The 24,765-nt window shown below is 43.2% G+C and overlaps 1 protein-coding gene across 7 annotated transcripts in view; it reads left to right on the top strand.

Moving 5' to 3' along the window:
* LOC121277613 (zinc finger containing ubiquitin peptidase 1) overlaps positions 1 to 24,765 on the top strand; it is a 39,589-nt gene that overhangs the window by 1,907 nt on the left and 12,917 nt on the right. For 3 of the 7 annotated variants that reach the window (XM_041187166.1, XM_041187164.1, XM_041187159.1), the window contains exons 2-6: positions 54 to 228; positions 1,108 to 1,786; positions 12,203 to 12,313; positions 20,321 to 20,430; positions 23,265 to 23,433. In XM_041187166.1, coding sequence (XP_041043100.1) covers positions 1,135 to 1,786; positions 12,203 to 12,313; positions 20,321 to 20,430; positions 23,265 to 23,433 — 1,042 coding nt within the window. In that variant the 5' untranslated portion in view covers positions 54 to 228; positions 1,108 to 1,134. The remainder of the gene's footprint in view (positions 1 to 53; positions 229 to 1,107; positions 1,787 to 12,202; positions 12,314 to 20,320; positions 20,431 to 23,264; positions 23,434 to 24,765) is intronic. The other 4 variants (XM_041187163.1, XM_041187162.1, XM_041187165.1 and 1 more) reach the window with 4 other exon arrangements.

The raw sequence follows: 24,765 nt of genomic DNA, 5'->3' as shown, positions 1-24,765 counted from the left end.
CTGGAAATAGAATAACATAAGAAGATCACTGTTTGAGATCTCTTATTTTTCAGGTGATGGAGACTGCATTTAGAAGCTGCTACAATGTCACCAGATCACCTTGAGGATCCCTATTTTGGCAAGAAGCATTTAATGTCTGCTGTCTAGATCTACATATGATAAAATCATTTAAGACTGATTTTTAAATATATACATTTCAGATTGTTGGGCTCCTTGATTTAATTAAAGGTAAATACCCACTTTGTTCAGCAATCCAAAAAAATAATCTAAGTTTTTGAGCATAAAAATCAAGGCTGACACTCCAGTGTAGTACAGAGTGAGTGCTGCACTGTTCGTATGAGGCAGTAAACTGAGAATCCCGTCTGGCCTCCCAGATGAGGGTACAAGATGCCATGAGATTATTTTGAAAAAGAGTTGGAGAGTTATCCCTAGTGTCCTGGCCAATATTTATCCCTCAAGCAATATCACAAAAACGGATTATGTGGCATTATCACATTGTTGTTTGTCGGAGCTTGCTGTGTGCAAATTGACTGCTACCTTTCCTACATCACAAGTGATTATACTTCATTGGCTGTGAAGTGCTTTAGGACGTCTGGTGGTTGTGAAAAGTGTGATATAAATGCAAGTCTTTTTTTCAAGTTATGTACTGTTATCTGATATAACCTAATAGTTTGCTCTGACTGTTGACCTCCGGAGTCACGTGTAGGTCAGACCAGCAGATCTCCTTTCCCATAGAGCATTAGCGAACCAGTTGGGTTTTTACAACAATTGGCAATGGTTTTGTGGTCATCATCAGACTTTTAATTCCAGATTTTTATTGAATTCAAATTTCATCATCTGCCGTGGTGGGACATGAACCAAGATCCCCAGAGAATTACACTGGGGTCCTCTGGAAGCTAGTCCAGTGACAATACCACTATGCCACCGCTTCCCCTACTATTTTTAAAACAAGCTATACATGATAACATTACAGGAACTGGTATACTCTTTTAATTATATATGTCCTATTTGTTGCATCATCAAAATTACAGAACATATTTTTTATATTTGTACACTTTGCATTGTACAGATTTACAATCTCACGATATTTTTCTTTTTCTTACATAGCTAAGAGTGTCAAGTCAGTGATCCGACATGTTCACCTGCGATATTTGTGGACAAAGTGGCCTGTCGGAACCAGACATGAGGACACACATTCTTATTATGCATGAAGAAAATGAGTACAATTGTCCAATCTGTAATCTATCAGTGATCAGTTTTGATGAATTAATGTTCCATATAGAGACTTCCCACAGTGAAGTGACACCTGTAGATGATAGGACACTCTGTTCCACTGATAAAGAAAAGGATCTCGATGCTTCACTTAAGACCAATAGGTTGGCTCAATTAAAGCATAAAACAGCTCCAGAACAAAATGAACTTGAAGTGGACAAAGTGGAAGAGCCAAAACCCGAACATCTTCAGATGTCTTGCTCTACTTTACCTTCTAGTTGTGAGAGACCATTTAGACAAAACATAACAAGAAAGAGTGAATCTAAAAGATTAATGCAACCAGTAGCTGTAAATGGACATTTTTCAAGAAGTGTTTGGAGGCAACCTGAGCAAACATTATGTGATAACAACCATAGCGGATCAAAAGACAATGGACTTTGTAGCACTTCTGAAGAATCTGTGAAATTTGATGCTCCGGAATGTCCTTTTTGTGGCCTAATAGGAAATTCAGGAGAGGATCTAAATGAACATGTTAAAACCAGTCATTCTGAGTTGCTGGAAACTCCTCAAAAAGGTATGAAATATGTGTCTGATGCAATGCAAACCTTCAGCAGTGTAGGTTAGAATTAAGAGCCAAATGTTGGAGGCAAAGAAATATCACTTTATGAAGTAAATACTCCAGGGTAGATCTCCTGTCATGGACATATCCTCATTTATATGTCCCAGCTCATCTTGTCCATGTAATTTACCTCATCTTTTAACCCTATTCCCACTAAATTATTGACCATCCAACTCCCCTTCCTGTCTCCCATGTTAGCTGGTGTTTTTAATGGTTCTCTCTCCCCTGGTTCTGCCCCATTCAATCAAATGTGCTCTCATCACCCATCTTCTCAAGAAACTAACCCCTGACCCCTCCTTCGTTGCAAACTACTGTCCCATCTTCAACCTCTTGTTCCTCTCCAAAGTCTTCAACTGTGTTGTTGCTTCCCAAAATAGGGGAGGCGGTGGTGTAATGCTATTGTCACTGGACTAGTAATCTAGAGGTAATGCTCTGGGGACCTGGGTTCAAATCCCACCATGGTGGAATTTGAATTTAAAAACAAACCTGGAGCTAAAATCTAATGATGACCATGAAACCATTGGCAACTGTTATAAAAACACATCTGGTTCATTAAAACTCTAAAGGGAAGGAAATCTGCCATCCTTGTCTGGTCTGGCCTACATGTGACTCCAGGCCCATAGCAATATGGTTGACTGTTAAAAATGCCCTCTGGGCAATAATTGCTGGTCTAGCCAGTGACGGCCACGTCCCTTGAACGAATATAACAAAAAAACGCATAACAAAAACAGAATTACCTGGAAAAACTCAGCAGGTCTGGCAGCATCGGCGGAGAAGAAAAGAGTTGACGTTTCGAGTCCTCATGACCCTTCGACAGAACTTGAGTTCGAGTCCAAGAAAGAGTTGAAATATAAGCTGGTTTAAGGTGTGTGTGTGGGGGGCGGAGAGAGAGAGAGAGAGAGGTGGAGGGGGGGTGTGGTTGTAGGGACAAACAAGCAGCGATAGAAGCAGATCATCAAAAAATGTCAACAACAATAGAACGAAAGAACACATAGGTGTTAAAGTTGGTGATATTATCTAAACGAATGTGCTAATTAAGAATGGATGGTAGGGCACTCAAGGTATAGCTCTAGTGGGGGTGGGGAGAGCATAAAAGATTTTAAAATATTTAAAAATAATGGAAATAGGTGGGAAAAGGAAAATCTATATAATTTATTGGAAAAAAAAGGAAGGGGGAAACAGAAAGGGGGTGGGGATGGGGGAGGGAGCTCATGACCTAAAGTTGTTGAATTCAATATTCAGTCCGGAAGGCTGTAAAATGCCTAGTCGGAAGATGAGGTGTTGTTCCTCCAGTTTGCGTTGGGCTTCACTGGTACAATGCAGCAAGCCAAGGACAGACATGTGGGCAAGAGAGCAGGGTGGAGTGTTAAAATGGCAAGCGACAGGGAGGTTTGGGTCGCCCAGTTTACGTTTGGTCTCTCCAATGTAGAGGAGACCACATTGGGAGCAACGAATGCAGTAGACTAAGTTGGGGGAAATGCAAGTGAAATGCTGCTTCACTTGAAAGGAGTGTTTGGGCCCTTGGACGGTGAGGAGAGAGGAAGTGAAGGGGCAGGTGTTGCATCTTTTGTGTGGGCATGGGGTGGTGCCATAGGTGGGGGTTGAGGAGTAGGGGGTGATGGAGCAGTGGACCAGGGTGTCCCGGAGGGAGCGATCCCTACGGAATGCCGATAAGGGGGGTGAAGGGATGATGTGTTTGGTGGTGGCATCATGCTGGAGTTGGCTGAAATGGCGGAGGATGATCCTTTGAATGCGGAGGCTGGTGGAGTGATAAGTGAGGACAAGGGGGACCCTATCATGTTTCTGGGAGGGAGGAGAAGGCGTGAGGGCGGATGCGCGGGAGATGGGCCGGACACGGTTGAGGGCCCTGTCAACGACCGTGGGTGGAAAACCTCGGTTAAGGAAGAAGGAGGACATGTCAGAGGAATTGTTTTTGAAGGTAGCATCATCGGAACAGATGCGACGGAGGCGAAGGAACTGAGAGAATGGGATGGAGTCCTTACAGGAAGCGGGGTGTGAGGAGCTGTAGTCGTGATAGCTGTGGGAGTCAGTGGGTTTGTAATGGATATTGGTGGACAGTCTATCACCAGAGATTGAGACAGAGAGGTCAAGGAAGGGAAGGGAAGTGTCAGAGATGGACCACGTGAAAATGATGGAGGGGTGGAGATTGGAAGCAAAATTAATAAATTTTTCCAAGTCCCGATGAGAGCATGAAGCGGCACCGAAGTAATCATCGATGTACCGGAGAAAGAGTTGTGGAAGGGGGCCGGAGTAGGACTGGAACAAGGAATGTTCCACATACCCCATAAAGAGACAGGCATAGCTGGGGCCCATGCAGGTACCCATAGCCACACCTTTTATTTGGAGGAAATGAGAGGAGTTGAAGGAGAAATTGTTCAGCGTTGAGAACAAGTTCAGCCAGACGGAGGAGAGTAGTGGTGGATGGGGATTGTTCGGGCCTCTGTTCGAGGAAGAAGCTAAGGGCCCTCAGACCATCCTGGTGGGGGATGGAGGTGTAGAGGGATTGGACGTCCATGGCGAAGAGGAAGCAGTTGGGGCCAGGGAACTGGAAATTGTTGATGTGAGGTAAGGTGTCAGAGGAATCACGGATGTAGGTGGGAAGGGACTGGACAAGGGGAGAGAGAAGGGAGTCAAGATAACGAGAAATGAGTTCTGTGGGGCAGGAGCAAGCTGAGACGATCGGTCTACCTGGGCAGTTCTGTTTGTGGATTTTGGGTAGGAGATAGAAGCGGGCCGTCCGAAGTTGGGCGACTATCAGGTTGGAAGCTGTGGGAGGGAGATCCCCAGAGGAGATGAGGTCAGTGACAGTCCTGGAAACAATGGCTTGATGTTCAGTGGTGGGGTCATGGTCCAGGGAGAGGTAGGAGTAAGTGTCTGCAAGTTGACGCTCAGCCTCCGCGAGGTAGAGGTCAGTGCGCCAGACAACAACAGCACCACCCTTGTCAGCGGGTTTGATGACAATGTCAGGGTTGGACCTGAGAGAATGGAATGCAGTAAGTTCAGAGAGAGACAGGTTAGAATGGGTGAGAGGAGCAGAGAAATTGAGACGACTAATGTCGCGCCGACAGTTCTCATTGAAAAGATCAAGAGAAGGTAAGAATCCAGAGGGAGGGGTCCAGGTGGAGGGAGAATATTGGAGATGGGTAAAAGGATCCGTTGAACTGGGAGAGGACTCCTGCCCAAAGAAGTGAGCCCGGAGACGAAGACGGCGGAAGAAGAGTTCAGCATCATGCCGAGCCTGCAATTCATTGAGGTGAGAGCGTAAGGGTATGAAACTAAGTCCTTTGCTGAGCACTGAACGTTCAGCATCGGAGAGGGGAAGGTCAGGGGGTATAGTGAATACACTATAATAATATCACCAACTTTAACACCTATGTGTTCTTTCGTTCTATTGTTGTTGACATCTTTTGATGATCTGCTTCTATCGCTGCTTGTTTGTCCCTACAACCACACCCCCTCTCCACCTCTCTCTCTCTCTCTCTCTCCGCCCCCCACACACACACCTTAAACCAGCTTATATTTCAACTCTTTCTTGGACTCGAACTCAAGTTCTGTCGAAGGGTCGTGAGGACTCGAAACGTCAACTCTTTTCTTCTCCGCCGATGCTGCCAGACCTGCTGAGTTTTTCCAGGTAATTCTGTAAAACTCATGCCTATCTTTCCTGGAGCTCCATGTTGAATCCCTCCAATCAGGTTTCCGCATCTGCCATAGCACTGAAAGCTCTTAGGTCACATAGGCTGCCATTTGTGACTTCATGTCACCCTGTCTCTCCTTGTCCTTCTCGACCTGTCTGCAGCCTGTGACACAGTTAATCACTCTATGCTGTTCCAGTGCAACTCCACCAACATCCAGCTGGCTGGGACTGCACTCACTTGGTTCTATTCGTATCTATCTAATTGTAACCAGAGAATCACTTTCAGTACAGTTACCTCTGGTGACTCTCAAGGATCTAACCTTGGCCCCCTCCTATTTCTCATCTACACGCTGCCCCTTGACAAAATCATCCACAAACATTGTCAGTTTCCTCATGTAGACTGATGACACCCACCTCTCTTGACACCTCCATTGGTATCCAAATTATCAGACTGCTTGTCCAACATGCAGTATGGGATAAGCAGGAATTTCTTTAATTAGATATTGGGAAGACTGAAGCCATTGTCTTTGGTCCCTGGCACAAACTCCTTTCCCTTGCTGCTGACTCAGTCTCCTTCCCTGGCATCTGTCTAAAGCTGAACCAGTCTGTTCGCAAACTTTGTTACATCTGGACCTTGAGATGATCTTTTGACCACATCTCCGTGCTATCACTAAGATTGCCTATTTCCACATCCATAACAGCCTCAGCTCTTGACTGCTGAAACCCTGATCCATGCCTTTGTTACCTCCAGACTTGACTATTTCAACACACCCCTGGCCTGCCTCCCACTTTCCACCTGTACCTCTGTAAACTTGAGGTCATCCAAAAGTCTGCTGCCTATGTCCTAACTATCACCATCACCTGTCATACCCGTGTTTACTAGCCTCCATCGGCTCCCAGTGAAGCCTCAATTTTAAAATTCTCATCCTTCTCACACAGTTTTCAAATCCCTCTGTAACCTGGCCTCTCCCTATCTCTTTAGTATCCTGAAGCCCTACAACTCTTGCATATCTACATTCCTCTAATTCCAGCCTCTCGGGCGTCCTTGACTTTAAATACTCCGCTATTGGTGGCCTCGCTTTTAGTTGCCTAGGCCCTAAGCTCTGGATTTCCCTCCTTAAACAGGCCCAACTCTTTCTACCTCACTTTTCTCCTTTAGGATGTTCCATAAGCATACCTCTTTGACCAAGCTTTTGGTCATCTATCATAATATCTCCTTAGGTAGCTTGATGTCACATTTTGTTTTATAATGCTCCTGTGGAAGTGCCACATAAAAGTCATTATATTTATAGAAGTTACTGTTGTTGAAAAATGTGAATATTCCTGACCTGCTGTGTCTAAATTTTAAAAAAAAGTTTCTGGAACAGATCAGTTCCCAAGATCATTATTTTCATTGCATTTCCAGTCTTGGTGGAATATGTTTAATTGTACTCCCAGTACCTCCTGCAGCAGTGTTCTTTCAGTAGAGCAGCACTATGATATCCAGTTGGTACTAAGGGTTCCCCCGGATTAGAATCTGCATTACAATGAGCTGCTTGTAATGCAGTATGTCCTGTAGGTGGCATCAGTCATATGATCTGGAGACCTGATAGAGAGTGTCAGCAAGTATGGGAGAATAAATTATTTCTGTAAAACAGGAAGCTTTCTAAACTATCTTTTTCTACTTAGGAGAGGCATCATAACAAAAGTTACACCTTAATAGATAGAGGCTTAATCTTTTTACTTTGGAGTGAAATTTTTGTATAAAGATTTTGTTAATGCTATCTCAGTCAAACTGGATCCCTAGATCCACTTGAGTGATTTGCTCGATTGTTATCCCGCTTCCTGAAGGTCTGCTCTCATGCTACAGATCATAAGCAAAAAGCAGCAGGAATAGATATAGTCTCTTACCGCACAATCTGTTCATGGCTGATCTTCTACTTTAACTCTGTTTTCCTGCCTCATTCCTGCATCCGTTGACTCCCTTAGTGGCCAAAAATCTATCAATCTCAGTCTTGAATGTGTGCAATGAATGAACATCCATAGCACTCTGGGGTACAGAATTCCAAATACTCATAGCCCTCTTTAGTGCAGAAATTGCACTGCATCTCAGTCCTAGATGGCTGACCCATTATTCTGAGACCACATCCCCTTCGTTCTAGACTCTCCAGCCAGGGGAAACAGACTCTCAGCATCCACCCTGTCAAGTCCCCTCATAATCCTGTTTGCTTCAATGACATTACCTCTCATTTTTCTAAACTCCAGAAAGTACAGGTCCATTTGACTCAAATCTTTCCTCACAGGAGAACTCTATAATCCCAGGTATCAATCTAGTGCACTGTGGCAACCTCTTGACACCCAATTTCAATAGCTGGGCAACAAGATCTGCCAACCTCCTTGGTGTTTTGGTCAGGGAGTCAGCCATAACACAACCCCTTCATCCCAAGAATCAGCCTAGTGAACCTTCTCTGAACTGCTGTCAAGGCAAGTATATTCCTCCGTAAGTAAGGAGACAAAAACTGTAGGTAGGTGCAATCTCATCAATGCCCTGTACAGTTGTAGCAAGACTTACCTACTTTTATGCTGCATCCCCCTTGCAATAAAGACCAACATTAATTGCCTTAGTTCCCAATTACTTGCTGTACCTGCAGGCTAACGTTTTGTGACTCATGTACAAGGACACTCGAGTCCCTCTGTACAGTAGCATTCTTTAGTCTCTCTCCATTTACGAATTAGGAGCAGGAATAGACCACTTGACTCCTCCAGTCCACTCTGGCATTCAATAAGATCATGGCCGATCTAATCGTAACCACCCGCCTAGCCCTGATAACCATTCACCCCCTTGTTTATCAAGGATCTGTTTACCTCTGCCTTAAAAATATTCAAGGACTCTGCTTCCACTGCCTTTTTGAGGAAGGGAGCTCCAAAGACTCTCGACCCTCTGAGAGAAAAATATTCTCCTCATCTCTGTATTAAATGGGCTATCCTTATTTTTAAACAGCGACCCCTAGTTCTAGATTCTCCCACATGAGGAAATATCCTCTCTACACGCACCCTGTCAAGACCCCTCAGGACCTAATGTTCCAATCAAGTTGCCTGTTACTCTGCTAAACTCCAGTGGATATGATCCTAGCCTGTCCAATCTTTCCTCATAAGACAACCTGCCCATTCCTGGCATTAGTTTAGTAAGTCTTCTCTGAACTGCTTTTAATGCCTTTACATCCTTTCTTAAATAAAGAGACCAGTACTGTTCATAATACTCCAGATGTGGTCTTGCCAGTGTCCTTTAAAACTGAAGCATAACCTCCCTTCTTTTATATTCACTTCTCCTGACAATAAATGATAACGTTCTAGTAGCTTTCCTAATTACTTGCTGTACCTACATACTAGCCTTTTGTGATTTGTGCACTGGGATATCCGGATCCCTCTGAATCTCAGAGCTCATCAATCTCTCACCATTTAAATAATATGCTTTTTTGTTCTTCCTGCCTAAATGGACAATCTCACATTTACCCACATTATACTTGATTTGCTAGATCTTTGTCCACTCACTTAACCTATCTATGTCCCTTTGTACCCTCCTTGTGCACTCTTCACAACTTACTTTCTTACCTTTGTGTCATCAGCAAATTTAGCAATTACACCTTCTGTCCCTTCATCCAAGTCAATCATGTAAATTGTAAAAGTTGAGGCCCCAGCACTGATACCTATGGCACACTACTTGTTACACCCTGCCGGCCCATTTATGACTACTCTGTTTTCTGTTAGCTAGCCAATTTTCTATCCGTGCCCCTACACCATGAGCTTTTATTTTCCACAATAACCTTTGATGTGGCACTTTATCAAATGCCTTGTGGAAATCTAAGTACTTGCATCCACCGGTTCCCCCTTGTCCACAGCATATGTGTTTCCATCAAACAGCCTCAATAAATTGGTTAAACATGATTTCCCTTTCACACAACCATGCTGACTCTGTCTGATTGCCTTGAATTTTTTAAGGGTCCTGCCATAACATATTTAATAAAAACTTCCAACATTTTCCCATGACAGATGTTAAGTTAAGTGGCCTGTAGTTTCCTGCTTTCTGTCTGTCTCCCTTTTTGAATAAAGGAGTTACATTTGTTGTTTTCCAATCTAATTGAAGCTTCCCAGAATCTAGGGAATTTTGGAAAATTAAAACCAATGCATCAACTATCTCACCAGCCACTTTTTTTAAGAGCTGAGGAAGAAGCCCATCAGGAGTGGGGATTTGTCAGCCTGCAATTTGCTAAGTACCACTTGCCTGGTGATTTTAACTTTCCTGAGTTCCTCCCTCCTTTATTATTCCTGAGTTACAGCTATTTCTGGGATGTTGCTTGCATCCTCCATAGTGAAGACCGATGTAAAATACTGGCTCAATTCATCTGCCATCTCATTAATTTCTATTAATTCCCCAGGCTCACTTTCTTTAGAGCAATGCTCACTTTGTTAACCCACTTTTATTTAAATATCTATAAACTCTTACATCCATCTATTTAAATAATACACTGCTTTTCTATTCTTCCTGCCAAAGTGGGCAACCTCACGTTTTCCCACATTATACTCTGTCTGCCAGATCTTTGCCCACACACTTAACCTATCTATATCCATTTCCAAACCTCTTTGTATCCTCCTCACAACTTGCTTTCCTACCTATTTTGTATCATTGGCAAATTTGAATACAATATAGTCAGTCCCCTCATGCAAGTCATTAATATAGATGGTAAACAGTTCAGATCCCAGCACTGATCCCTGTGGCACTCCACTAGTTACAGTTTGCCAATGAGAATGACCCAACTGCCCTGTTTCTTATTAGTTAGGCAATCCTCTATCTATGTTAGTATATAACCCCAGACGCCATGAGCTCTTATCTTGTGTAGTAATCTTTTATGTGGCACCTTATCGAATGACTTTTGGAAATCCAAATATGCTACATCTCCTGGTTCCCCTCTATTATCCACCCTGCTTGTTACATCCTCAAAGAGCTCTAATGAATTTGTCAAACACAATTTCCCTTTCATAAAGCCATGTTGACTCTGCCTGATTGTATTATGATTTTCTAAATGTCCTGCTACTACTACTTTAATGGATTCCAGTATTTTCCCAATGACAGATGTGCTATGGTCAGTTTGCTTACCCTCCCCTGCAGTCCTGTTCTTGTTCACCAAGGCTGCAAGAACCTTGTGCCTGTTGGACAAGTGCAAGGTCTGAGGCTCCTCCAGCATTATCTTATGGATCCCGATATTGGCCTCATACATAGTTACACCTTCCTGTCCTGACCACAGACCAAATTTGAAGTACTTATCTCAAGGGATATGGTTGCCCCAGAACAAAATGTCCAGGTAACGTTCTCCCTCCTGATAGATCTCATTGTCCAAAGTTCAGACTCCAGCTCAAACAACTTTGAACCAAAATCCCTCGGGCTGTGTGAATCACCCTGATGCCCACCAGCTGCATGACATCATCTGCTGTTATCTCTATTATATATTTTATTTAACTAATTAAGTTTTCAAGTCTGAAATATCATTCAATGATTATTTGTAGTTACAGTAAATAGTTTAACCAGATAAGCTATAGGTTTAATATAGTACTTGTATCTCCTGGTCCTAATTTAAATTACTGCCCTACTTAGAGATAAAAAATATACCACTCACCAACCAAACACCTAATTCATGTCTCTAGATCTTGGGCCTCACTGTCTCTTACTCCCTTTTTTGAACCATTCTTTTTCAAAATACCACTTCGCTTACTCACCAAATTTCCGAATTAAGCATTTTGTGACATTGTCAAAGTGAACTCTGTTCCACTTTGAACCAAAACAGAATTACCTGGAAAAACTCAGCAGGTCTGGCAGCATTGGTGGAGAAGAAAAGAGTTGACGTTTCAAGTCCTCATGACCCTTCAACAGAACTAGGTGAATCCAAGGAGAGGGGTGAAATATAAGCTGGTTTAAGGTGGCGGGGGGGGGGGGGGGAGAAGTGGAGCGGGGGGTGGTTGTAGGGACAAGCAAGCAGTGATAGGAGCAGATGATCAAAAGATGTCACAGACAAACGAACAAAAGAGCACAGAGGTGTTGAAGTTGGTGATATTATCTTAACGAATGTACTAATTAAGAATGGATGGTAGGGCACTCAAGGTATAGCTCTAGTGGGGGTGGGGGGGGCATAAAAGAAAAATCTATATAAACTATTGGAAAAAACAAAAGGAAGGGGGAACAAACAGAAAGGGGGTGGGGATAGAGGAGGGAGTTTAAGACCTAAAGTTGTTGAATTCAATATTCAGTCCGGAAGGCTGTAAAGTGCCTAGTCGGAAGATGAGGTGCTGTTCCTCCAGTTTGCGTTGGGCTTCACTGGAACAATGCAGCAAGCCAAGGACAGACATATGATTCACCTCGTTCTGTTGAATGGTCATGAGGACTCGAAACGTCAACTCTTTTCTTCTCCGCCGATGCTGCCAGACCTGCTGAGTTTTTCCAGGTAATTCTGTTTTTATTTTGGATTTCCAGCATCCGCAGTTTTTTGTTTTTATCTCTGTTCCACTTCGTGTGTATTTCTTCCTTCATATACTAAAAACAGCAGGGCAGAGCAGCTCATTACAACACATCACAAAACAATGAATTCATTATATATATAATTTTTAAAATGTCCTATTTACAAAAGAAATAAGCTAGTAGTTTGTTTTCTTCAACTAGAGTTTAATTTTTACCTTATATTTATTAGGTTGTGGAAAGCAGGGACTGTATCCATGTCCCATGTGCAAACTAGTATTTGCAAATTGTTGGATTCTGCAGGAACATGTTGAGTTGCATTTAGCTGAGAGCAGAGCTGAAGGTAATACATTGTGTTACTTTTTGCAATAAGGTTATAATGTGAAAAGCTGTTCTTTACTGGTTTAATCTGGCATATTTAGTTGTCCAACATTTAATCTCTTGAACAAAAACAGAATTACCTGGAAGAACTCAGCAGGTCTGGCAGCATCGGTGGAGAAGAAAAGAGTTGACGTTTCGAGTCCTCATGACCCTTCAACAGAACAGATCTTTCTTTACAAGGAGAGGGAAATATAAGCTGGTTTAAGGTGGGGGGTGGGGATATTAGGATAGGAGCAGATCATCAAAAGATGTCACAGACAAAAGAACACAGAGGTGTTGAAGTTGGTGATATTATCTAAACGAATGTGCTAATTAAGAATGGATGGTAGGGCACTCAAGGTATAGCTCTAGTGGGGGTGGGGCAGCATAAAATATTTAAAAATAATGGAAATAGGTGGGAAAAGAAAAATCTATATAAATTATTGGAAAAGAAAAAAAAAACAAAAGGAAGGGGGAAGAAACAGAAAGGGGGTGGGGATGGAGGAGGGAGCTCAAGACCTAAAGTTGTTGAATTCAATATTCAGTCCGGAAGGCTGTAAAGTGCCTAGTCGGAAGATGAGGTGCTGTTCCTCCAGTTTGTGTTGGGCTTCGCTGGAACAATGCAGCAGGCCAAGGACAGACATGTGGGCAAGAGAGCAGGGTGGAGTGTTAAAATGGCAAGCAACAGGGAGGTTTGGGTCATTCTTGCAGACAGACCGAAGGTGTTCTCTCCAATGTAGAGGAGACCGCATTGGGAGCAACGAATACAGTAGACTAAGTTGGGGGAAATGCAAGTGAAATGCTGCTTCACTTGAAAGGAGTGTTTGGGCCCTTGGACGGTGAGGAGAGAGGAAGTGAAGGGGCAAGTGTTACATCTTTTGCGTGGGCGTGGGAAGGTGCCATAGGTGGGGTTTGAAGAGTGGGGGGTGTTGGAGGAGTGGACCAGGGTGTCTCGGAGGGAACGATCCCTACGGAATGCCGATGGGTGTGGTGAAGGGAAGATGTGTTTGGTGGTGGCATCATGCTGGAGTTGGCGGAAATGGCGGAGGATGATCCTTTGAATGCGGAGGCTGGTGGGGTGATAAGTGAGGACAAGGGGGACCCTATTATGTTTTTGGGAGGGAGGAGAAGGCGTGAGGGCAGATGTGCGGGAGATGGGCCGGACACGGTTGAGGGCCCTGTCATCGACTGTGGGTGGAAAACTTCGGTTAAGGAAGAAGGAGGACATGTCAGAGGAACTGTTTTTGAAGGTAGCATCATCGGAACAGATGCGACGGAGGCGAAGGAACTGAGAGAATGGGATGGAGTCCTTACAGGAAATGGGGTGTGAGGAGCTGTAGTCGAGGTAACTGTGGGAGTCGGTAGGCTTGTAATGGATATTGGTGGACAGTCTATCACCAGAGATTGAGACAGAGAGGTCAAGGAAGGGAAGGGAAGTGTCAGAGATGGACCATGTGAAAATGATGGAGGGTTGGAGATTGGAAGCAAAATTAATAAATTTTTCCAAGTCCAGGCGAGAGCATGAAGCAGCACCGAAGTAATCATCGATGTACTGGAGAAAGAGTTGTGGAAGGGGGCCGGAGTAGGACTGGAACAAGGAATGTTCCACATACCCCATAAAGAGACAGGCATAGCTGGGGCCCATGCGGGTACCCATAGCCACACATTTTATTTGGAGGAAGTGAGAGGAATTGAAGGAGAAATTGTTCAGTGTGAGAACAAGTTCAGCCAGACGGAGGAGAGTAGTGGTAGATGGGGATTGTTCGGGCCTCTGTTCGAGGAGGAAGCTAAGAGCCCTCAGACCATCCTGGTGGGGGATGGAGGTGTAGAGGGATTGGACGTCCATGGCGAAGAGGAAGCAGTTGGGGCCAGGGAACTGGAAATTATTGATGTGAGGTAAGGTGTCAGAGGAATCAACGATGTAGGTGGGAAGGGACTGAACCAGGGGAGAGAGAAGGGAGTCAAGATAACAAGAAATGAGTTCCGTGGGGCAGGAGCAAGCTGACACAATCGGTCTACCAGAACAGTTCTGTTTGTGGATTTTGGGTAGGAGGTAGAAGCGGGCCGTCTGAGGTTGGGCGACTATCAGGTTGACTCTCTTGACACTGAAAGGCACTTTGAACATTTGAAAAATCTTTCACACAAATTACTTCCGTAACCAAGTTATTGGTTACCTCCGATAGAATTCTTCCATTTCCTTCTTGATTATGAACTGATCCCAATTTAAGCTCCTTGCAGTGTTTGTTATATAAGTGAAAGATGCTTCATGTTGTTGTAATAGTACTAAGAAACTGTATTTTTGCTTTATTTCAAATTTCTAGTTTTTAGTGTTTTCATTTTATGAGATCGGCATTGAGGCATGTTCAAGGACAGTAGAGAATTCTTTGGTCTGTTTTGAATCTTGCCAATTTTGCCAGTTACTGTGTCCAGATCACCAAGGTGGTTGCATAGTGCAAATTGAAAGCTGCACCTTGGCCTAGTCCCTATTCTTCCCTCAGTTTTTCCATAGGATGTCTCTTTCTTCCCACTGACAATTCCTGTTTTGTATTGTCTTCCAAAGCCAGCCTTGATTGCTTCATTTAGCCTCTTGGTCAAGTAAGTCCTTAACTTTTTTTTTATTCATTTATTGGATGTGGGCATCACTGGCTAGCCAGCATTTATTTCCCACCCCTAATTGCTTTTGAGCAGGTGGTGCTGAGCTGCCTTCTTGAACCGCAGCAGTCCACATGTTGTAGGAACGCCCACAATGCTGTTAGGGAGGAAGTTCCGGATTTTGACCCCATGACAGTGAAGGAGCAGCGATACATTTCCAAGTCAGGTTGGTGAGTGGCTTGGAGCGGAACTTCCAGGTGGTGGTGTTCCCATGTATCTGCTGCCCTTGTTCTTCTAGATGGTTGCAGTCGTGGGTTTGGATGTTGCTGTTTGAGGAGCCCTGGTGAGTTTCTGCAGTGCATCTTCTAGATGATGCACACTGCTGCTACTGTGCATAGGAGGGAGTGAATGTTTGTGGAAGGGGTGCCAATCAAGTGGGCTGCTTTGTCCTGGATGGTGTCAAGCTCCTTGAGTGTTGCTGGAGCTGCACTCTTCCAGGCAAGTGGAGAGTGTTCCATCACACTGTGACTATGCCTTGTAGATGGCGACAGACTTTGAGAGTCAGGTGGTGAGTTATTTGCTGCAGGATTCTTAGCCTCTGACCTTCTCCTGTAGCCACAGTATTTATATGGCTAGCCCAGTTCAATTTCTGATCAATGGTAACCCCCCAGGATGTTGATAGTGGGGGATTCAGTGATGGCAATGCAATTAAATGTCAATGGACAACGGTTAGGTTCTCCTTTGATGGAGGTGGTCATTGCCTGGCACTTTTGTAGAGCAAATGTTACTTGCCATTTGTCAGCCTAGGCCTGGACATTGTCCAGGCCTTGCTGCATTTGGGCATGGACTGCTTCAGTATCTGAGGAATCACGAATGGTGCTGAACATTGTGCAATCATCAGTGAACATCCCCACTTCTGACCTTATGATGGGGGGAAGATCGTTGATGATGCAGCTGAAGATGGTTGGGCCTAGGACACTACCCTGAGTGATGTCCTGGAACTGAGATTATTGACCTTGGTAATTTTTCATCTACATCTAAATGCCTTAACCCCCATCCCGCCTGTCCTTTATAATCTTGCTGCACATAAACTCCATCGTGTTGTGTGGCACTACCGCTGTGCTAAATGGGATAGATTTAGAACAGATGTAGCAACTCAAGACTGGGCATCCATGAGGCGCTGTGGGCCATCAGCAGCAGCAGAATTGTACTCGAACACAATCTGTAACTTCATGGCCCAGCATATTCTCCACTCTACCATTACCATCAAGCCAGGGGATCAACCCTGGATCAATGAAGAGGGCTTGCCAGGAGCAGGAATACCTAAACAGAGGTGTCAACCTGGTGAAGCTATAACACAGGACTACTTGTGTGCCAAACAGCATAAGCAGCAAGTGATAGACAGAGCTAAGCGATCCCACAACCAATGGATCAGATCCAAGCTCTGCAGTCCTGCCACATCCAGTCATGAATGGTGGTGGACAATTAAACAACTCACTGGAGGAGGAGGCTTCACAAATATCCCCATCCTCAATGATGGAGGAGCCCTGTACATCAATGCAAAAGATAAGGCTGAAGCATTCACAACAATCTTCAGCCAGAAGTGCTGAGTGGATGATCCATCTCAGCCTCCTCCGGAGGTCCCTAGCATCAGAGATGTCAGTCTTCAGCCAATTCGATTTACTCCACATGATATCAAGAAACGGCTGAAGGCACTGGATACTGCAAAGGCTATGGGCCCTGACAATATTCCAGCAATAGTATTGAAGACTCGTGCTCCAGAAGTTGCTGCGCCCCTAGCCAAGATGTTCCAATACAGCTAAAACACTGGCATTTACCTAGCTATGTGGAAAATTGCCCGGGTATGTCCTGTCCACAAAAAGCAGGACGAATCCAACTCAGCCAATTACTGCCCCATCAGTCTACTTTCCATCATCAGTAAAGTAATGGAAGGGGTCATCAACAGTGCTATCAAGTGACACTTGCTTAGCAATAAACGGCTAACTGATGCCCAGTTTGAGTTCCGCCAGGGCCACTCAGCTCCTGACCTCATTATAGCCTTGGTTCAAACATGGACAAAAGATCTGAACTCCCAAGGTGAGGTGAGAGTGACTGCCCTTGACATCAAGGCAGCATTTAACCAAGCGTGGCCTTAAGGAGCCCTAGCAAAACTGAAGTCAATGGGAATCGGGGAAATCTCTCCGCTGGTTGGAGTCATACCTACCACAAAGGAAGATGGCTGTGGTTGTTTGATATTAGTTATCTCAGCTCCAGGACATCACTGCATGAGTTCCTCAGGGTAGTGTCCAAGGCCCAACCATCTTCAGCTGCTTCATCAATGACCTTCCTTCCACTGTAAGGTCAGAAATGGGGATATTCGCTGATGATTGCACAATGTTCAGTACCATTCTCAACTCCTCAGATATTGAAGCAGTGTATGTCCAAGTGCAGCAAGACCTGGACAATATCCAGGCCTGGGCTGACAAGTGGCAAGTAACGTTCATGCCACACAATGGCAATGACCATCTCCAATAAGAGAGAATCCAACCACTACCCTTTGATGTTCAATGGCATTACCATCACTTAATCCCCCACTATCAACATCCTGGGGGTTACCATTGACCAGAAACTGAACTGGATTAGCCATATAAATACTGTCTGCAAGAGCAGGTCAGAGGGCTGGAATTCTGCAGCGAGTAACTCATATCCTCATCATCTCTCCTACCCATTATCACAATCAGTCCTTTGGTCCTGCCACCCTTTGCAGCCTCTCCACTGTCCAAGTCTCATCTCAGAAGGTGGTTCATCTTGCCACTTCCGCCTGCCTTTCACCCAGCCACTACCATCACCATCAACTTTTGGCGAAACTCCGGTCCCTTACTAGTTGTCTTTCAAAGTCACAACACCCTGTTCTTTGGTCTTCTACTCATCTTGATAACTCTTATTAGTGTTGACCTGGTCAACTCTCTCTTGCTTTGGCCTTTGATGACCTCATTCCTAGTCACACAAGGACGGGAATTTTTTAGCACCAGAGGCAAGATGGCAGTGGGATGGAGCCGTAAAATTGGATGCCATGGTAGATTGATTTTACCAGCGGCGGGGAAGGCGCCTGTGGCCCAATTGAGGCCTTTAAATGGCCAATCAATAGCCACATAAGGGCCTCCTCCAGCTGCTGCTGGGATTACATCCATTGGGCAGAAGACAGCGCCAAGTGTCCTGGCTGCAAGGTGAAACCTCGTGGACTGGTGGCCAGGCAAGGGGGGCATTGCCTCCCTCGGGGGTGCTCTGTGCTGATCAGAGACCCCACCAAGCACCCCCGCCACCACCCCACCCTTCCCTCTTTTGCCCCATTCCCAGCCTGACAATCCTGGCCCCTCACCCCCTTCCCAGGGTCTGCCAGCCTTGCCCCAGCAAGATCCCGGACTTAACCTTTAAGTCCATCTCTTTCCCTGCATGTCTCTTGCTGGGACTGCCTGCTATCTCAAATCCATTTGGTTGGCCTGCAGCTCTTGGAAGTGGGACTTCCTCTTGGGTGGGGGAAGAAAGGCTCACCTCAAGCTAACTAAAGGCCTGACAGCTGTTAAAAGGCTCCGGGGTGAACCGGCCAAGCAAAGGCAGGCTCGTGACAGACTTTTAAGTTGGGAAGTGGGGCAGGAACTCCATCCCCAGCATAAACTTCAGCCCCAAGTTTCCCACCTCTTCTGGTGTCTCAGTACAGCCTCCATAATTCCGAAAAATACAAATTTGAACTCACCTCATACAGTTATTCATTTTATTTACTATTGAATATGCTTAAATGTGAGTTCAATCATTTTTAGTATTACTGGATCTCCTTCTGCTAATCAAAAATAATCCATAGCTCCTTTTCGTAAAAGAATCATCTCTAGTCTGTCTCATCTTATCCAATCCTCTGTAAACTCATCTATTCTCATTATTCTACCTCATGTTCCGTTTACCTGCTCCCAATCAACATGCTGCACTGAACTACCTTTGCTAGGCGCCATGCTTGCTGATGTTGTTAATAGTTCCCTATTCTCAGGCACAACTCCCGCCCATTCAGAACTGCCATCATCCCACACGCCTTCAATAAGCTCATCCATTCATCTTGCCTAGCTTTTAATATCCATTTTCCATATAAGATATTTGAATGTGTCATCGCCTTGAGGCTCTGTGCCAAAGCACCTGTTCAGTTTTTTTTTCAGTCCAGTTTCTGCCCAATTCGAAGCATTAAGACTGCCCTGGTGAAAATCATAAATAGTTTCTTTTGTGATCCTGACCACAGTGTATTATCCCTCCTGGTCCTTCTTGACCTCTGTGCACTTGATATAATAAGACTATTAACTCTAAGAGGTTGTCCAGCTCCTTGGAACTATCCTTGTATAGTTCCAATACTACCTGTTTGAATATAACCAGTGCATCTGAAGCAATAGCTTCTCCTCCTGTCCTAGCACTGGTACCTCCAGCATTCCTCAAGGATTTAACTTTGACCCTGATTCCCCTTTCACCTCCTCAACTACATGACGCTCCTAGTGCCACAGACATGGGCCAGTTTCCATATGGATGCTGGTGAAACCCAGTTCTACACTTCCTCCACCGCTTCCCTTGACCCCACAGCTGCCTCTGTGATCTCAGACAGATCTGACATCAAATTGTGGATCAGTCAATAGTTCCTTCAACTAAACATCAAGAAGACTAAAACCTTAAGCCATGAACTGTGCTCCCTAATCAGTGCCCCTGTCCTCTCCTCAGTTACTCATTCAAGCAGGATCAGATATTGCTGAGCTGAGTTTCAAACCATTCTTTTCATCACAAAGACTGCTTACTTCAATTTCTGCTACATTACATCTACCTCACTTCCACTACCACAAGGCCAAAGGCCCATTTCTTCTGAGCATTCTTCCAGTTGGAAAACTGCCTGGTATTCAACAGGTCTGTAGCCATAACTGAGCTGATTGTTCTGCTTTATTCCTGCTTAAATAATTGCCAAAGTTTAGGTGTTTGCCTTACAACTTCTTTCTGATAGGATGGCATGAGCTCCTTGTTTTGTTAGAAGCAGAGGGCTTGAAGAAGCAGTTTATCAAAATAGAAATTTTCAACTTATAGTATAAGGAGGCAAGAAAAGCATTTGAATGACTTAATATAATACATTGTACACTGTACAATGTCCCTGTTATAAAACAGCTGCACTCTGACTTATAGGAACAATTTAATGGAGTATCGTATTTTATGTAGTTTATTTTAAAACAATGCTTTTTGAGTATATTCTTTCATGGAATGTGAGCATTGCTGGCAAAGCCAACATATAAACCTATTAAAAGTTTTGTGCTGCTTGACTATTTTTGAATATATATTTAATATTTGTATTGTGACTGTGTTTCTTCTACTGATTTGTCTCTAGAATGTGTCCTGGCTGATCGTCAATTTGCTCAAAGACTACAGGAAGATGAGGAAAGACAAAGAAAAGCTTTTGAAACAAAAAGAGAACGGGAGGAATTTCAAAAACTTCGGGTATTTGCAGAAAACTCTTACGTCCTTGCTTGTCATTGTTCAGCTTGTTGCCAACTTCTGAAAATATTCATTGCCACAGAAGGCTGTGGAGGCCAGGTCATTGAGTGTATTTAAGAATGAGATAAATAGGTTCTTGATTGGTAAGGGAATCAAAGGTTACGGGGAGAAGGCAGGAGAATGGGGTTGAGAAACTTATCAGCCATGATTGAATGGCGGAGCAGACTCCGTGGGCCGATTGGCCTAATTTCTGCTTCTATGTCTTATGGTCTAATATAAGGCTATATCTGACAAGTGTTATTGCCCTTCTTTGTACCTTCTCTAGAGCCACAATATCCATGTTACCAATTTTGGGTCTGCCTTCTCTCTCTTAAATATAGTGATGCAGATCTATTTTGTAAACAGTCTGAGCACCTTGCATGCAGGACTGCCCTTACTGTCCAATAGCTAATGTAATAACGCAACCTGAGGGTATAACAATAGAGTCCCCTTATCATCTAATATCCCATCTTTCATATGTGCTCTTACATACACTTCACTGATCTTTAAGTAGAAAGCAGTTTAATGAGATGAAGCTTGATGTAGATCATTAAGATGCTTTGTTTTACATCTGGCAAGTAAATTTAGAATATTAATTAGAACCAAATGTCCTCTATTAACTTTACATCCAACTTCATTAATCAAAAAAAGACACACTATTCCTATTAGCAAGTTCACATAACCTTTTCTGGGCAGGTTTCTGATTTTAACCCATTCTAAGTTTGAGATGAGCATGTTTCTCTTGCTAAGCCAGGGTCCCTTCCCAGATGTAACTGAATTGATTGCTTCATGTCTGTCCCCTTTCCTCTCTCTGTTACCAGGAAATCAAAGGGCTGCCAGGGTGATAAAGGGGAAGGTAACTTAGAAATAAAGTCTGGGGGAAGGAAGATTTGGGTTGAGAAGGTAGAATAGGCTAAGCAAAAAAGAGATATTTGTATTCATATTGTGTGTTTCATGACCTTTGGACATTCCAAAGCACTTTATGACCAAAAACGTACTTTTACAGTATAGTCACTGCTGCAGCCAATTTTTGCTAAGCAAGATCCCACAAACAGCAATGAAAAAATAACCTGTTGAAGGTGCTGGGAGGAATTCCCCTGCTGTTCTTTGAATAATGTTGTGTGCCATCTTAGAAGATAGATGGGATATCATTTTCAGGTCTCATCTGAAAGATGGCATCATTGACAGCACAACAATCCCTCAATATTACACTGAAGTTGTAACCTAGATTATGTGCTCAAGTCTCTGGAATAGGGCTTAAATCCATGACTATCTGACTCAGAGGCAGGGGTGCTACACACACAATGAATGCTATTGTTAAAAATAGTATAGTGTTGACAAATGTCTGTTGACATCCTACAGTAGTTTCTCTTAAGCAGCAGTTTCTCTTAAGCAGCACTGGTTTGACTGCTAAACGCATTAAGAGGAGGCGATAGTGTAGCGGTATTGTTACTGGACTAGTAATCCAGAGACCCAGGTTCAAATCTTTCCATGGAAGATGGTGGGATTTGAATTGAATAAAAATCTGGAATTAAAAGTTTAATGATAACCATGGAGCCATTATCAATTGTTGTAAAAACCCATCTGGTTAACTAATGTCCTCTAGGGAAGGAAATCTGCTGTCCTTGCCTGTTCTGACCTACATTTGACTCCAGACCCCAGCAATGTGTTTGACTCTTAAATGCCCCTGAAATGACCTAGCAAGCAATACTCCTCAACTACTCAATTAGGGATGGACACTAACTGCCTAGCCAGTGACACCCACATCCCATGAATGAATTTAAAAAAAAAAAGAAATAAATCACATCATGCAGAGTGCAAATGAATTTTGCAAAGGGGGTCTGAAACAGACCTATTTTAATATGCAAAGGGCCTAATGCTTTTTCAGGCACATGTCCCAGATGTCTGCAGGAGCCTTTACAAATATGGTGGGCAGGACACTTAGGGTGTAGAAAGTGCATGCACACACAAATTTCTAAGCCATGATGTTTCATATATGTATATATATTATACATATACATATATAACTGAGTTTAACATCAAAATATTTACAAAGCTACGTCTGCTTTTAATTCAATATTTTGGCCATACTAAAGGCTATGATGGGGGTAAGAATTAAAGGTCATTCAGTTGAGAGTAAATACCCATTACATTTCACTTTATTTTCTAATTTACTAGATCATTGGGTACTGAGTACTTTGTGGAACTGCAGACTGTTGGACATGCATAGCAACTGGGGAAGATATGTTAGATTTTATTATCCCAGAAAGAAATGGGAGCACTTTGGAGAAAAGTTGACTTGCTCTCATTAGATTTGATCTTTGCTTGATTATTTTTCATAACATCTGTTCATAACATACTAAGTAATTCTCTAGGTGTTCTACTTCTGGCGACACTTTCCATACCGTGCTTTGTTTCAAAGGACATATTTTCAGCCCCTGTAAGCAAAACCATAGATTATGTACATTATATACATTATGTAATGTATACAGTCTTTAGTTTAATATATATTTCTTCTAACTTTCACACATGCTTAATGTAACATTTCTGCTCATTGTGTTTTCCTTGTCACAGTTATAAAGCAGCAAATTCTCTGAGCCACTGTAAGTGACATTGTGGGAGATTGACCAGTGCAAATATATAAAGACGATAGTTGTTTGTCACACCATTGAATTTATTTAAACAAAGCTGATCCCATACCTGTATATTAATGGCTGATTTTCCTGCAAACCCCCATTTTCGATCAATCCTGTACCAAACTGGAATTTTAAAGTTATTTATGTCTTTTTTCCATCTAGCAGCAATATGGGTTAGATAATCATGGAGGATACAAACAACAGATAATGCACAATATGGAGAGGGCCGTGGCACGGGGTCAGATGAATCCTGCAGAGTACCATCGCAGAAGAGCAGAAATAATGGAGACGTTAGTAGTTGGAGAAGATGATGGCAGAACTAGAACTTCAGGTATGATTGACTTTTCATTTACTTTAGTAATTAAGAACATTTAATTCAATCAGAATCTTCGTGACTGATATTTGAGAGGCCACAATAAAACAGATTAGTTTCTAATACAGAATCTAAGAAATTCAGTTTTTGTCTACGTAGTCCACTTTATCACTTTAGATTTCTTTAGAACATTCTTTTTTACAGTTTCCAAAATATTAATACAGAAATCCAGATTATACAAGGCTGAGAGAAACAATTAAGACATTTGAACTTATATATACACTATCAGAGTGTTGGCATTGATTAACTTGTGAATAAGACCAATAATAGCCTAGACCAATAAGAAAAAAGCACTTGCATTTCTTGAACAACTTTCTTGATCTCAGGCCATCCCAAAATGCATTACAGCTAATGGAGTACTTTTGAAATGTAGTCACTTTATTATGTAGGAAACGCATATTTACACAAAGCAAGCTGTCACAAACAGCAATGTGATAATAACTAGGTAATTTGTTTGTTGTGATATTGGTTAAGGGATAAATATTGGATAGGGAACTATCCTACTCTTCAAAATGGTGTCCTGGGATCTTTTATATCCACCTGACATGACAGACGGAACCTTGGTTTAATGTCTCATCTGAAAGAGGGTACCTCCCAATTGTAAGGTTTAAGTTTGGGGGTCACAGATTACCCAAAAAGGTGGTTGAGTTCTTAAGCGATTTTAAAGTAGTTTATTAAGAAGCAACAGTTTAAATATGATGGATAAGTTGAACAGACAGGAAAAGCATACACCTGTAACAGGTGAGGACGATTTATTGGTCCCAGAGGGCGAATGCATGGATGAAGTCATTTTTGCATCTGGTCGCAACAGTGTCTTGTCCTGTTTTCAGCCTTCTCTTTCATTCTCTTTCTTCTTGGGCTAACTGAGGTGCTAGGGAGCTCTCTCTCCCAGTCTTCCTCCGTCTGAAGGTGACTGGCCAGCATGGATCACTTTGAAAACTCTTTCCTGTCCATAGTATTCTTGAGCTAACCAAGAAGTTAGGCCGGAGCCAGCATTGGTCCATCTCGAGAAGCTCTCTTCCGTCCAAAGTGATTTTTCCTTCCTGAGTGTCAGTTTTTATATACTTTATTTTTTGGGAGTATTATGTCAATGATTTATTTAGTTGTCCATTGGCAAGGGGCAGATATTCAAGGGAATTCCCCCCTGCCCCATTTCCATCGGAAGTCCATGAAGTCATCTTTTAGGTCATCTCATATAGGATATCCTGGTCAGCCTTCAGACAGTTGGTTTATGCATGGAGCATGCGGTCACTCTTTTTCTTCCTCTGCTATATAAATTTCTACTAAAAT

The sequence above is a fragment of the Carcharodon carcharias genome, chromosome 5 (genome assembly GCF_017639515.1).
Source record: "Carcharodon carcharias isolate sCarCar2 chromosome 5, sCarCar2.pri, whole genome shotgun sequence".
Classification (NCBI taxonomy): domain Eukaryota; kingdom Metazoa; phylum Chordata; class Chondrichthyes; order Lamniformes; family Lamnidae; genus Carcharodon; species Carcharodon carcharias.
The sequence above is the reverse complement of the archived record's forward strand: the minus strand, read 5'-3'. Positions and strand labels throughout refer to the sequence as shown.